Here is a 15,916-nt window from a genome sequence, read left to right as displayed (position 1 = left end):
ATTTGTCCATAAAAGACTGTGCAGTGCCATTAACGCATACCGTAAGTGCTCAGCGTCTTTGCGTTCATTAAACCGCACATCCTTATACATAACCTTCCCAGCCTCTGAGCCTGTTTTCTTCCTTTGAAGAGTGACAAATGGCAGAAGGATGAGGGGCCCCAAGCAACATTGTTGCCTTTGAGGAACTTGGAAGCCTTCATTCCTAGCAAAACAAAACAAAACAAACAACAACAAAACCTCAATTCCTTCTTACCTAAAGCAGTTTTTATTCTCTTGGGAAAAACTTGTTCTTTGGCCAAGAGAGTGACCTCTTACCTCTGAACTTCAGACAGATCTTTGACAATAGAAAGCCTTTGAAGACAATGACTAGGAAACTCCTTAGACAGTGTTTAGTGAGCACCCACCATATCCTTGCTATTGATACTGAGTCGTCTAGGGGAGGGAAGTTATAGAATATTAAAATACTAAAAGTTTCTGAACTTCAGTCATAACTGTAGAACTTTGCTTTCTTTTTAGAAATTTTTATTAGCACATACTAGTTATACATAATAGCATGGTTGTCCCAACATTCTCATACATGTATATAGTGCATTCTGATGATACCTGCCTCTCATTACACTCCTGTCCTCTTCCACGTTTGTTGATGTCCTTCCTCTTCTCACCTAGCCCCCATGTGCTTTCTTGTCTTCTTTGTTGTTTGTTTTGAATTTTGTTTTTGTTTGATTATTTATTTATTTTTTGGAACCCAATGAGTTTAACTAGGGTTACTTACAGGGACATGGATAAGGCGTCATGTACAGGAGCTGGGGCTCCTTATTCATAGCTACACCACTGAAGAAAATCCCTCCTTTCACACAGGTGCCAGTAAGTACCTATAGAACCTCAGATTCCTTGTTTGATCAAAAGATGGGTGTTTTGTGAGAAGGAGTAGGCTGTTCTGGTTTGGTTTTGGTTTTAGTGGTGGAAGGAAATTCTAGGTGACAATATGGTTCTGGGCATGGGAAGCACTAATTATATCACGGCACACATGCGTTCCCGGTGGCTAATAGTCACTGTCCTAGACCCTTATCTAAGAGGTTCCCCTTCTAAACTCTGCCTTTCTTTCCCTGATTCCTTTAGACATTCCTCAAGCTTGTGAGATTTCTTCTTGTTTCCCTTTTAGGTACACCTGAGAGCCTAGCGGAGAAGGAACGACAACTCTCCACCATGATTACCCAGCTCATCAGCTTGCGGGAGCAGCTCCTGGCAGCACACGATGAACAGAAAAAGCTGGCAGCCTCACAGATCGAGAAACAGCGGCAGCAAATGGACCTTGCTCGCCAACAACAAGAACAGGTGAGGCTTGCAAAAGGAGCCAGGGAATGGAGATGTGGTGGGGTGGGCGCCAAGCGCAGCAAGCAATCACACTGATTGGTCTATTTGTTGTAGGCTTTCTTCAGAAAATAGAATCAGGAAAATTCAAAAGAAGAAGAGGAAAAGAAAGAAGGGAAGAGGGAGAAGAGGAGGAGGGAGACTTCTAGAAATCTAGGGTTCAAGAAAACTGAGGGCAAAGAAATGCATCCTAGCTAGTGAGACTGAGGGCAGGCATGACTTTCGGAAGGTGTGATTTGAATTACTTATGTATAGTCATCTACAGAGATGCCCAGCTAATCCCAGTGCTGACCATAGGTTCTCTCTAGGCCTTACTTTCCTCTCTAGAAAAGAAGGGAATATCTTTTAGAAAAAAATTTGGAACCCTTCAGCTCACTGGCCCAGTGATTTATTTTTCCCTTCCGACTTTAAAGTGAGAACCCCATACAGCTCATTCCCCCGAAATAGCCCTGCCTGGCTTATGATTACTTTTGAAGGTAATTTCTAATATTCCGTCCCTCATCCATGTGAAGGTTGGGCTAGTGCGGATGGTGAGTTATAGTCACTTTCTTGAGTGCAGGCAAGTCATTGAGAGCAAATGAGTACCTGGCTCCTCAAGGACCAGACATGATTGACTCAGAAATGAGAATGCAGAAGAAATATCTGAATTTAAATGTGTGTCTTTTAGAAAATGAAGCACTTTTACAAATGATTTTCTTGTCTTCCAGAGTGCATTAATATAACAATGATCCTATAGCATAGTCTCTCACACCCTAGATCAGACAGACCCAAATTAATGTGCAGTTTTTAGAAATCTGACATTATTACTGGAATTATCTTTTCAGTTAAATGTATTTTACAGGGATATATAGAGCAGTATATGCTCTGTTGATTTTAATGAGTTGTGACGTCTGGTATTTTATATGCTTGAGTATTTGCCCACATGTAGGAATATGGACTCAGCCCCTAATGGAAAATAACATAAAGGAACACTGTAAAAAATCAGAAGTTAGAATGTCATTTAGCCATCCAGAGATGACACAGTAATTAACTATTGACACTTGTGAATAAGCTAGCACAAATTAATCTTGACACATTTGCAGACGAGTGATATCTTACAGTGAACACTTTGTAATTATATTTCAAAATGAAAATTAAATGACACTTAAAACTAGGTTGTCATGCTCAATGAAGCGAGCATGTAGCTCAACCGATTGGCAAATAAAATTCAGAGTTTGAGCCACATGGTGCTTATGTACCATACTTCACTGTGTCAAACCCATGTATGTAGACTGGATGATGGTAATTGCACCGTGGTGTTTCCGATGCATTTCCAGGCAGCACTTTATCATTTACGAGGGACCATCAATATTAGATGCCTGGTGGTATTTCACCAGTTACTAAGAGGAAATAAATATGCAGAGGTTCCAGTGTCTACACCTAGAGCTGCAGAGTGAGTGGTCCATTTCTGATTTGAGTGGCAGCAAGCAGAGTAGACCGTCCTAACCTGATTAAATCCTGTTTCTGTGTGGACTGGAAGCTCTGGGAAAGAGCAATCCTAGTTCTCAAACTGGAGTCCCTTAGAGGCCCCAGCATTACACTTCCGGTATGAAAAGGTTGTCACCAGAAGCTATGGAGCAGCATCAGGAAGTCTCCCATTGTGTTGTCATATGCTAGATGACATGATTGGGCATTCCCTAGGTTCTAGGTAAGGGAAAGTGAAGGCCTAAGGTGCATGTAGGTAGAGATTGGAGTCATCTGCACTCATTTTCACTCCCCACACAGCTCATTCTAGAATTCCCAGCTTTTGGAAATAGGCAGATGGACTACTCCTAATCACACAGCACTATGGAATTTTGTTCTCCTGGTTGTTCTTGGGTTCTCCATGCCTCCTTGTTTCACATGGCATACTCTGAAAGAACCCTTTTTAGAGCCTAAGGCTATGGTCATCTGTGAGGTGGGCAGTGAGTGAGCAGATAGGGAATGCTGACTCCTGGTTAGTTAGGTAGCAAGCTCCACCTTCTTACAAAAGTCTTTTGCCCTCCTAAGAGACAGTGGTGGACTCCAGTAGGGTTTGGATTTCATGGCTAGTATTTCTTTTCATAGACCAGATAACTTCTTACGATGCTTTGTTCGATTGCTGTGCAAAGAAAGAGATGATAATACCTGTATGCAAATCCTGTACTATAGAACAAGTCCATTGCCATCTTAGAACTGCTCTATAGATCAGAGAATGCCATCCAAAAACCTAAAGATTTTCACTATTTACCTTGTTTTTATATCTCCTTGATATTATTTGTAAGTGTGTCAGGCTAAATGACAGAAATAGATCTGTGGCACATCAGAAAGCCCTTTGCTTGCAGATTTTACTTTTCACAGCCAGACAAACCTCTTTGGACAAACGTGGCCAGGGTTTCCCTGTTTATCCTGCAAGGATCTAGTTTCCAAAGTCCTGTAGTCGGCCAGTCAATGCAGACTGAGGAGCTTGCTCTCAGCTAGAACACAAGACTGCAGTTTGCACCTCTAGATAAAGTAGAGACACACTGCTGACTCAGATACTTCTCCTTTCCTCTCTAGTCCCACTGACTCTATTCAAAGGGAGTCTTAAACAATGAGGTACAGTAAAACATTTGGGCAATAGCAGGAGAGATGTGGAGATAATGGGAAAGGTGCAAGTGTTTCATTTTAACCTAATGGAACTTTATTTCTGATAGATCGCAAGACAACAGCAGCAACTTCTTCAGCAGCAGCACAAAATTAATCTCCTGCAGCAACAGATCCAGGTCAGTGTGTTTTATTATCTCATCTGATTACCCAATGTGCTCCTCCTTGAAAATGGAATTTAAGGTGTTGTAAATGAATGCCTGTCTTATCAACAGTGCCAATGTGGCTGTTATTCAAGAGCAATGCTGTACACAGTTGTTGTCCAAGGGAACAGCCAGGTGGTGGTCACAGCATTCTCTGGTGTGACATGTGAGCAGAATACACCTACCCACCCTCCTCAGCCTTGCCTTCTTCCATTTTCCCTAATGCCACCAAGAGCCACTTTCTGCTTTGTTTTATTATGTAATAGGGCCACAGAGAGAAGATTACTTTTATTTACTCTTTAGGACTGATTGGGTCAATTCCGAGAAGAATCTTGGAAAAGCCTTTTCATAATTAACTTCTTTCTTAGCAAGTACTAACTGCACTGTCTTTGGACTCTAAGGAAAACGAATAGAGCAATGGACAGTGGCCTGTCTTCAAGGAGCTTACAATCTAGACAGCAAGAAAAATGGTTCAGAATAATTGTAACCTATTTTAGAGGATTTCTATTTATTTATTTTTCTAGCAGCAGTATAAAAATGTGCAGTTCATAACAGGGAAGGTCATGGTCTGATTTATGTTGTTCCTTTAGACACCTGATGATTAACTCAACAGCTGTTTCAGATACATAGGGAGAAAGGCTTCTATTTCTGAATAGAAACCTAAGTGTGTAAATTGTAGAAAGTGCAAGAATAAAGCACTGGTTGTCTAGATTAACCTTCAGAACACTGATCCCAGAGTGATGCTTAGCCAACCATAGAATTCTTTCTCTTGCTTGTTGTATTTTCTAATCTGTTGGGATCTAGCCCACCACAGCTGAGCCAGTGTCTTCTGAAGTTCCATAGCACCTTTGCTAAGGTTGATGTCCTGTCTTCTCGCCCTCCCCAAAGCACCAGTAACATAAACTCATAGCCTCCTCTAATGTCAACTATATTGATGAATACCAGTGATTTTAACTTAGATCTTTCTCCATTTTGTTATACTGAAAATTCTGACAGTGTCTGAAGAGGTCCCTCTCCTCAATTTAGCTTTTTGTTTTCTCAACTTCACTGGGAGGGAGGATTTAGCTGGAATGTGTTGTCTGGTTTGTTCTGATTCTGTATTCTGAATTCAAATCTATGTTTCAAAATCAAGATAGAATGTCTTTTGCATTTTTGATGGTCAGACCTCACAATTAAATCTGGGAATAATTTCTCATCTTGATATCTCTTTCATGCCTCATGCTGAGGTTCTTAATTACATAGCTATCCAGGTGTCCCCTTGTCTGCACTTATTAAAGTTTTCAGTGTCTTTCCTACTCCTGGGGGTAAAATTTTTAGTCTGTGGTTTCTTACGTGTTTCTCTAGTTTTCTCCAAGAACTCAGGGGTGGTGTTAAATAACACGATCAGTTAGTTCCCTCTGTGGGCACTCCTATAAGGGTATGTATTTATGTATTTCTAATATATTCTGCTTCTCAACCAATACTATTTATATCAACTGACTGCCTTGATTGAAATCTCCCCCTGCTATTGAAAACCTCAGCTGAATAGCAGTCAGTTCATAGTATTTTTATGAAATATTATAGTTATTGATTACATATGGCTTTATCATTGTAACATGAAATTGATGTGTTTTAAGTAAATGTAGAACACAATCTTAAAATATTAATCTGAATATTCACTTTAAGAAGATAAGAAGATTGTGTTCCACATTTACTGGGGGATAGCTCAGCTGGTAAAGTGCTTGGCATGCAGCATGAAGCCCCAAGTTTCATTCCCAGGACCCTACTTACAATCCCAGCACTTGGGGGCAGAGACAGATGTATTCCTGGGGGTTACCTAAATTAGCCTCATTGATAAGTTCCAGGCAAATGAGAGACACTGTCTTAATAAAATAAGATGGATAGCAGAGGAGAAATAGCATGTGAGGTTGACTTCTGGCCTCCATAGGAATGTACATACATGTGTATGCAGGCTTCCCCACATGTGTCTACTCAAACTTACATGCGCGCGCACACACACACACACACACACACACACACACACACACACACATACACAGAATATAGTCCATTTTCTAAGAGATTTTTAATTGCCTAATTTTTTGGCACATTTTTCATTGTTTTAAATTTTTTAAAGTTTAGCTAGTCAGCAATTGAACTCAGAAATCCAAGTTATAAAACAACAGAGGTTCACAATGCCAATTTATGCCAATTTTAGGCTCACTTTAGAGATTTAGGTTTTTTTTTCTACAAGAATCTGTGCTTTTCAAAATAAGAGAGCAGTGAGTCTTCTGTTTACTGTTCCTTCTGTCCTGGGCTCCTGCTTCATGACCTGTCTTGTCAGCATTTATCTTATCAGTGGGAGACCATTCTAAGAATATTTCAAATGCTGAAAATACTCCTTATACAAAACATATTTATCTCTGACACTTACAAAGCAAGTTTTCATGTTCAGCCTTTCGGTTAGTTCTTTGGGAGAGTACATGAGTTAGCTATATATATTATGTGTTTTAAATTTTATACATCAGCCATGGGTTCCCCTGTCCTCCCCCCTTCCACCCCCACCCTCACCTTCCCCCCAGCCTCTCCCCTCCATTCCCATGTCCTCCAGGATCAAGGCACCCCTGGGGATTCATTTAAACCTGGTGGATTCAGTACAGGCAGGTCCTGTCACCTCCTTCCAGACTGAGCAAAGTGTCCCTGTGTAAGCCCAAGGTTTCAAACAGCCAGCTCATGCACTAAGGACAGATCCTGGTCCCACAGACTGGGTGCCTCCCAAGCAGATCAAGCTATTCAATTGTCTCACTTATCCAGAGGGCCTGATCCAGCTGGGGGCTCCACAGCCTTTGGTTCATAATTCATGTGCTTCCATTCGTTTGGCTATTTGTCCCTGTGCTTTTTGCAATCTTGGATTCAACAATTCATGCTCTTGCAGACCCTCCTCTTTCTCGACAGTTGGACACCTGGAGCTCCACCTGGGGCTTGGCTGAGGATCTCTGCATCCACTTCCATCAGTTATTGGATGAGAGTTCCAGCACGACAGTTAGGGTGTTTGGCCATCTGATCACCAGACTAGGTCAGATCAGGCTTTCTCTCGACCATTGCCAGCAGCCTACAGAGGATAGTTAGCTATATTTTTAAAGATAGTTTCTCACTAGCCATAAACATAGTCTGATTTATGAGAAAGTTGAGTTAATTTTAATGTACTTTTAGAGGAAAAATGTGAGATTAAAGGATAGTTCAATAATACTGCTTTTTAAAAAAACAGACAGAGGAAAACATGCTTCCATCTGAAACAGAACTAACAGGATGATTAAAAATTAAATCTAGCTTCTTAACTTTTTGTTTTGTTTTGTTTTTCGAGACAGGGTTTCTCTGTAGCTTTGGAGCCTGTCCTGGACTAGAACTCACAGAGATCCACCTGCCTCTGCCTCCCAAGTGCTGGGATTACAGGCATGTGCCACCACCGCCTGGCTTCTTAACTTTTTTTTCTGAGACAGTCTCACTGTATAGACCAGGCTAGCCTGGAACTCAGAGAGATCTGCAGTTTGTTCTGCTTCCCTAGCTCTAGGATTAAAGGCCAGTTTAACTGCTTTTATTAAAGTTCCCAATGACTACAAAGACATTTTGAAAAGTTTAACACTTTAACCTTCTCCCAACTTGAGTCCTAGAACCTATTAGCACACATGTTCAGCAAGAATTACCTTCACAATTAGCTATAGGTATTAAGTAGCTATATTCAAGACATTATTCTAGTTCTGTATACTGGTTTGTTTTCCAGTTGGCAAACTTTAGTAGAAAGGGGGAAGTCTCTCTTAACAACTGCATACAAACACATCTGAATCTATTTTAAGAGCAATGAATATAAACTTCAATGATTTTCCCAAATGAAAACCATGGTCTTTCATTAGAATTAGGAAAAGACATGATTGTGATGGTACTGTAAAAGTTCCCATGAGGATTTTATTTGTAATCATTCAGAACCCATCTGTGCAGTTGAGATGATTTTCCTTTTATCTTTTTCCTTTGAGTGTACACACACACACACACACACACACACACACACACACACACAATTTTGCCTTGGTGAATCCTAACTACACTTTTTAAGAAATTCTTCTAAGACTGTGTAAGTAGAGTTGAAAAATATAATAATGATTTTGTGAACTCTTTAAATGGTTTTGATGAGCTGATGTTTACCATTTAAAAAAAATCAGGATAATAATTTAAATGATTATTAACACAGTTTAATATTAACAGATGCTGTTTGCCTGGTGAACTCAAATCCCTGTTTGTGTTTTGGGGGAAAATGGTGATTCCTCAAAATTGTTACATATTAAATGAATCTTCTCAATGGAACCCAGGAAAAATCAGGCATGATTTATATCCTGAGACAGTAAGACCATGGAATGTAAAACTAGAAGCTCAAGGAATGTGGATCTTCCTACTTGGCAATGTTGCTTCTTAATACTGTAATTCCAAAGGAAGATAATGGTTTCAGTCATTTCAACCTACCTTCTCCACCAGGTGCACTGTAGTACCTCAGCCAGTGTTCTGAGGCACTTTATTCATGAGTTATGTGAACTGACATACAAAATCCAGTTTTGATGTATCTGATAGTTGTTACAGTGTTTTAATCAACTAGTCAAGGGAGGGCTATATTAGATGAAAAATATTTTGTAAATACAGATACTTTGATTTTTTAAATCTACTCTCATTTGGCTGTATCATAGATTTGAATCAGAGAAGCCATTCCTCATGGATACAATATTCCATACTATGGCATCTGTAACCTGTCATTAGGAATACATTTAATGATGGCTTCTCATGCTGCAACTTAGTCTTTGCAAGAGAATTCAGCTCATTAAAATATCTTTGTGAAAAAAAAGCCCTCACTTTTTCAGAGATGAATGGAGTTATCCAATTATCAAAGTCTTTTCAGACCAGGGTTTAGAGTCATTCAAGTGGCCTGTCTTCAAGACTGACTAAAGAATAGTCTCCTACAGATGAACTGGCTACTGGGGATTTCCTCAGGCAGTTGGCTTTCGGGACAAGAGCTGATGTGATCAGTTCATGCAACATATCTTCTTGAGTAAAATTGGGGAGCTTAGAATCATTAACTCTCTATTTTATGGTTACTATCCAAATATTCCTTGCCTCTGTTCATCATTCAGACACATGTTAGATGGGAAACTCAGTCTGTAGCAAGCCAGAAACAAATGTCATGCTATTTCTTTACAGGGCCTTTGTCTTGCCAGAAGCCCTCTCTTTTCATTGCTCTAGGACATACTATTTATTGACTTTCCCCCAAATTGTTTTTCAGTTTTATTTTGTGGAAGCTTTATTCTTTTCTTAAGAGCATATGAATGTTTTCATATGTAGTATTTTCTAGTTTAGTTATGATATATTCCTACATGCTTTTGGTGTATTTCATATATGTCTGCATTACTTGTGTGGTTGAGCACCAATAAATGTGTGTTTTCCTTCCCCTGTGAGAAAATCAGAGATACACAAATATGCCAAGCAAGAAAATGATTATCTTAAGCAATCAAACAGGATGGTTTGAGATGTCCTCTGCCTTTCAGCTAAGCTTTGCCTGTGGCTTCCTTCAGTCTGATTAACTACAGACATTTCAGGTATCTGCTGAGCAGAATAAAGGACTACCTTTTTATGTGAAGTAGTTGTCTAAAGATCAGAAATAATTACCTTGTACATTAGCCTTCATGGCCTGCTTGACCTGGTTAATTAATTTTTTTGCTAGCATAAAATAATAGATATATATCTGAGGATATGCTTCATCGTTAAGTATCTAATTGACCTCTAATTTTTAAGAGCTGGCCCTTCCATTTATTGTCTTTCCAAGATGGCTAGAGCAGTGCACAGTCAAAGCTGGCTTCTATTCTCCAGCTTAGGTTTCATCTCTTTCCTCACTGCATGTAGGGTTGAGAAACAGAAGGCAATTACATGGCTCCTGGTTGGGCTCTAGCAACCTGTCTGGTTCTGTGTGGTATCGATCACATAATGGACCTCCTTGCAAAAGCCTTGGAAAGTAGCAAATAAATCCATCGAAAGCAATTTGATACTTCTATTGGCATTGTACATGTGTCTGGTAGTCTCTTGCCACGCAATGAAATAAACAAAGCTTAGAAGTCTAGGATTAGTCCCCAGCTTCAGCAAGCCCTTCAACTATCTTGTAATTCTATCTTCAATCATGAATTAGCCAAGAAAAACAGACCCTCTCTCCTCTCTATTTCTCTGCTGTGTGCTGTTTTCAGTTGCCCACAGGCAAACTGTGGTGATCTTCTTTGGAAGTTTAAAACCAAGATAAAAATGCAAATCTAATTATTTCTTTTCTGTAATATAATTAACTTTTAAAGTAATGATAGATGCTGTATAGCCTGCTTCAAACATTTTAATAATGAAGTTTCTAGATTATAAAGAATAGGTAAAGCTGCTGTAATTTATGAATTGCAAGGGCCATAACAGCTAAAATGACAAACTCTTACAGTGGTTTAAAACTGCACATTAATCACTCTAGATTGTTTAGTTTGGAATGGGTCTAGAAATAAGAAAAGCATAGACAAGATCCTCTAAGATGCTCTACAGACTTAATCCACTAGCTCCCTGCTTTTCAAATGTGCTAGGCAGGGGAAAACTGGATTTGTAGGTCAGTGGTTTTCCTGTGTGTGAACCCCCCCCCCCCCCCCTGTCTACCCTGTCTAGTCTACACTTACCTAGCTTGTCAGGCCTGTTCACCTCTCAGATCCTAGCTCCAGATCCCTAAGTCAGAGATTCTGAAAATTCCTAGAAGCCAGAGGCTCTGCTTCTTACTTGGTATTAAAGTGGTAGAAAGTCTCCTTACCTCCTAGGCAGGGCATGAAGCTTTCCAGTGGGCAAGATGATCCTGGTGGTATCAGCAGGCAACATCACATAAGGCTGACTCAGTCTTATAAGGAGAAAGTTACTTTCTTCTGTTGGTTTCTTGGTCCTCTTTATACTGAGGGTGCAGGTTTGTGTAAGTCTTGAGTAAATCTCTTCACCCCCTTTTGTGTGTGTGTGTGTGTGTGTGTGTGTGTGTGTGTGTGCCAGAGAGAGGGGAATATGACAACATCGGAATAGTATATTTTTTCTTTCCATCATTTTCTTCTTCTTGAGATGAGGTCTCACTACATAGCCCACACTGGCCTTGGACTTGCAGGGATTCTTCTGCCTCACTTCTGAGTGCTACCATTAAAAACATGGGCCACTACATCTAGTTACTTGGTTATTTATTTTTTTCTAGAATAAATACTTTAAAAACTAATACTTTATTGAATCTGAGTGCTCAGTCCTTGATATTCAATACTTAGACCAGTTATAAGGGACTTCCCACTGTAAAAAGAAGCTTCTTTGGCTGAGGTTGAGAGCAGCAAAAATATATGAATATAAATAAGTATTTAGAAGGCAGTTTAACAACATGACTGTTTAACAAAACAACACTATGTTCCTGCACTAGGTCCAATGATCTTCCTTGTCAAGGACTTTTGACCATGTTTATAACAACAGTCCCAGAATCAGTCAGATATAAGTTTATTATCCCATAACAGTTATGCCACTATTTCACTAGTCAATGCATCTTGCCTAGCAGGTCAGTATTGTAGCATGCAAGGTCCAGTGCTGGGTCAGACCATTGGTGGCTTTTGCAGGAGCCTGAATAGTACCCTCTGGCACTATGGAAGCTAGCCAGCAGGGACGGTTTCTTGCTCATTTCATATAGATTACATATTAGTGGTTCTTAACCTTGTTTGCACTTTGTCATTACATGAAAGACTTCTAAAAGTCCTGACATCTATTGCTTATGTCAAAATCCTTGATTTAATTATTTAATTAGTTAGGGTACAATCTCAGGATGGGCAAGGCTAAAAGTTCTTATAATAAGAATTGAGAAATGTTGCCCTTTACATGGTAACATGGATTATACACTAGAATGTGAATTCTAGGTTGTTTAGATTGGCTTTGTCTACCCATCCAGCCATCCGTCCACCCTCCCACTCACCCACCTGTCATCTGGTCTGTCTGTCCATCCATCCATCCATCCATCTACCCATCCATCCATCCATCCATCCATCATCCATCCATCCATCCATCCATCCATCCATCCATCCATCCATCCACTAGTTCAGGGAATTGGGACATAGCTTAAAAACCAAATGAGTAGTTAAAATATACTTTCATCTTTGGTTACAGACACTTAACTTCTAGCAACCTTAAACAGACTATACATGAAGCAAATAACTGTGGCTAGCTTTTCCAATAGTTTGACTTTTAATTTTTGTAGGAGTATATGAGGAACACAAAAAAGTGATGGTGTTAGATGTATGTTTTTTAGGTGATGGAGTATTTAAAAATGAAATATGGTTTTATAAAAAGAGACAAAAACCACTTAGTGATATTTCAGAGACTACCTGACTTACTTTCAGTATTATTCTAAACAAATTTTTTTTAACCAGCAACATTAACTATTCCTCACCCTGACATATTCTTTTTGAGCTGGATAGATGGTTTAGCAGATAACAGTGCTTGCTAGACAAGCATAAGAATCTTTGAATGCCAGCACCTACATTATAAGCTGAGTGTGGCCATATTCATGCCTGAAACCTAGCTTTGTAAGTGGTGGAGAAGGAAGATTGCTGGGGCTTGCTGGTCACCAGCTAAGTTCTAGGTTCAGTGAGACGCCCTGTCTCAAGGGAATAAGTCACAGAGAGTGATGGAGCAGGACACTGTCCTCCTCTGGTATATATATATTCACAGGCACATACACCTGCATAACACATATGCTTATATACCACACATACTATGTTCACATATATACTTGTCCAAAATTCTATCTCTTTAATTAGTTAATTGATTGTAAGGTGGGGTCTCACATAGCCCAGGCTACCCTAGAACTCCCAGTATAGCTGAGGATGCCAGTGACATTCTGATCCCCTTGCTTTCATCTCCTGAGTGCTGGGATTGCAGGCATGAGTCACCATGCCTTGTTTATTTGATACTGGGAGTCAACCTAGGGCTTCATTTATGCTAGGCAAGGACATTACCAACTGTGCTACATCCTCAACTCATAACCTTTTGTTTTCTTAAAGTGTTTAAAATTGTAAAAATCAACTACACTTTAACATCCAGGACAAATGTCTAAATCTAGATTCTTGTCCATAAACCTAGCAATCAGGCATGTTATATTAGACCACAAGCATCTGGCACAGGTGCTAGAGATGAACCAAGTAGGATGTAAATTCCAATCCAGTCCATAACTAGCTTTGTAGTCTGTTTTACTCTTTATGAGTGGAGAGATGAGTTACTTTAGATCCCCGAGCCTGCATTTCCTAATTCCTAAAATGGATGATTCTGGCACCTCACTGTAGCCCATGCCTAGTGTCTGTTACCACACTGTCATTAGTGCTGCTCCTGGATGATGCAGGGGTGCAGGAATAGTTTCAGAGCTCCTAGAGAAGCAGGTGTGGACATATTTTTTCACTGTACATATGTAATTCTATGTAGATACACACATGTGTGTTCAGAGCCCACAAATTGGTAATGTGGATATAAGATAATCATTATGTAATGTTGTAATCAGTTATTATCTCCATATTAACTAGAGGCAAAGAAAGAGGAACTACTTCCTCTGGCTGCCAAATGAGAGTGATTTCCATTGTCAGGGAGTAAGGCTTATGAGGCGTGCAAAAATGGTCAACTTAGAATTAGACAGTACTGCCTGGAGATGATCAAGAGGGAGCAGGGTATTTTATTCTGGAAAACCAGGGTCCAATTCTCTGCTCTCACACTAAAACAGGCCTTGTTATTAGCTCAACAGTGCTTGAGAAATTAGAAGGATAGTAAATGAACCTTTCCAATTTATTTTATAGCCTTTTAAACACAGATGAAGTTGAGCAGTATGGCTACACAAACACAGAAGACCTGTCTAACATAAAGTTGTTGATATAAATCTTACATGTGCCATCTCCCATAAGTCAAGCACTTGCCTGGCTTCTGTGAATTATATCTACACTTAGAATTTAAGAAGTTAAACAGTATGCATACCAGGCTTGAGAGAGGGGAATAAAAATTGATATACTGTGATGCACTTGATGGAGCACAAGGGAATACCCTCTGAATTCTGAGGGATTTCCTGACATAACCATTTTTAATTCACATATAGTAATTCCCACTCAAAGTTTTTAGGGTCAGAGTCCAATATTTTTACCCATTCAAAAATAAAAGAAAATAAATGATGCAAAACCTGTAATGTATCTTAGCAATTACTATGTTCATTTTATCCACTACCCAATCCCTTAAGAAAATGCAAAGTTGGACACTTTAAGGAGGAAATTTCAGTAGTTCTCAAATCAGAATGAGTCTTTGGTAGCCTTGACTTTTATCACCTGTGTATTTCAGTGAAAGGATTTCCTCAGAATGTCTGCTTGCAGTAGCTGAGATGAACGTGGTGGAAGGCTTGCCACTTTGACTGCTGTTGGCATGGGCTGCTGGAGAGCAGGCCAGGCCCATTATGTGCTAGAATTGTCGCATGCATTGACTCTTTATATGCATCTTTTTTGTATACATAAACATATATGTTTATTGATATGTCATATATATATATGTAAGTGAATATATATTCATTTAAAGGTAAAAAGAATTAAAACTGATGTCAGTTTTCTTTTTCCAACAGTAGTCACTTCAGGAAAGAGTGTCCCAAGTGAACAAAACATTTCTTATATACTGTTACCAGTATACTGGGGTTTCTTAAACTGGATTTGGCAAAAGTTGTTTGTAAACATTGAAGAATCAGTTAAATACAGGGTACTAGGGCGTTATTGTACTTGAGTGGAGCCTGGGGAGGCCATTGGAAACTGGGAACTTCCATGAGAGAAGGGACCCCAGCTGATAGGGCAGTCAGTCCTTCTTTCTCATTCATTGTGTTTGTCCTCCTTTCTCCTGACTTGCACTTCACTGCAAACTGCTGTGAGCTCTCAGTAGCTTATATGTTGGGGCTGAGACTCAAAAGAGTAAATATAGTGTAGTGGCAGGTATCAGAGCACCAGTGCCCAGGAAGAGAACATTTGGTTTTCTGTGATGATTACTTTATGATTAGTGGTGTCTTGAGAAAAGGAATATCTGTATACTAGCATGCACTTTACCACTTGAGAAGTTCCAGCTCCTTGCTGACCATCTGTAATGCAAGAGCAGAAAGTAGCCTCTGCAGTGGGCATCTACATCCCAGCTGTGTTTCTGCGGAGATTTTCTGACTTAAATCTGATTGGATTGTTAGATTCACTAGGTTCTGAGCAGCCCTCACACAGACCCCATTTTAGGATGGGAGATATCCTTGGAATTTTTAAGCCCTGGTTGATTGATCTCTTGTGGGAGAGAGTTCAGATTGTGGTAGTCTGTAGAGCAGCTTGTCTGAACTCTGTGACTAAAATTTGACCTCACATTGATGACATTATTCATAGTGAGATGAATCCCTAACTAGAGACTCTGGTTTGTGATGTCCTCTGTACACCCAGTCCTATATACATTCAGTAAGACAAATTTGTTTGAGTAGTAGACTTAAAATTAAGCTATTTTTTAAGTTTAGGATTAAATTTTTTCTAAGTGATTTTATATAAAAATGTTAGTTAAAAATTTAAGTGTATATTGAAAAATATTTAGTATTAAATTAAATTGATTGTCTATTTAGTTTTTAATGATTTTAGGTAATGTTTATAGTTTAACATTACATGGAAAGAAACCCAAGATACAAT

The 15,916-nt window shown here is 39.4% G+C and overlaps 1 protein-coding gene across 13 annotated transcripts in view; it reads left to right on the top strand.

Moving 5' to 3' along the window:
- The window catches only part of Sox6 (SRY-box transcription factor 6), a 543,724-nt gene that overhangs the window by 363,614 nt on the left and 164,194 nt on the right, over window positions 1-15,916 (top strand). For all 13 annotated transcript variants that reach the window (XM_036195545.1, XM_036195551.1, XM_036195535.1 and 10 more), the window contains 2 exons: window positions 1,163-1,335; window positions 4,065-4,133. In XM_036195545.1, coding sequence (XP_036051438.1) covers window positions 1,163-1,335; window positions 4,065-4,133 — 242 coding nt within the window. The remainder of the gene's footprint in view (window positions 1-1,162; window positions 1,336-4,064; window positions 4,134-15,916) is intronic.

This window comes from Onychomys torridus, chromosome 1 (assembly GCF_903995425.1).
Source record: "Onychomys torridus chromosome 1, mOncTor1.1, whole genome shotgun sequence".
NCBI lineage: Eukaryota > Metazoa > Chordata > Mammalia > Rodentia > Cricetidae > Onychomys > Onychomys torridus.
The sequence above is the reverse complement of the archived record's forward strand: the minus strand, read 5'-3'. Positions and strand labels throughout refer to the sequence as shown.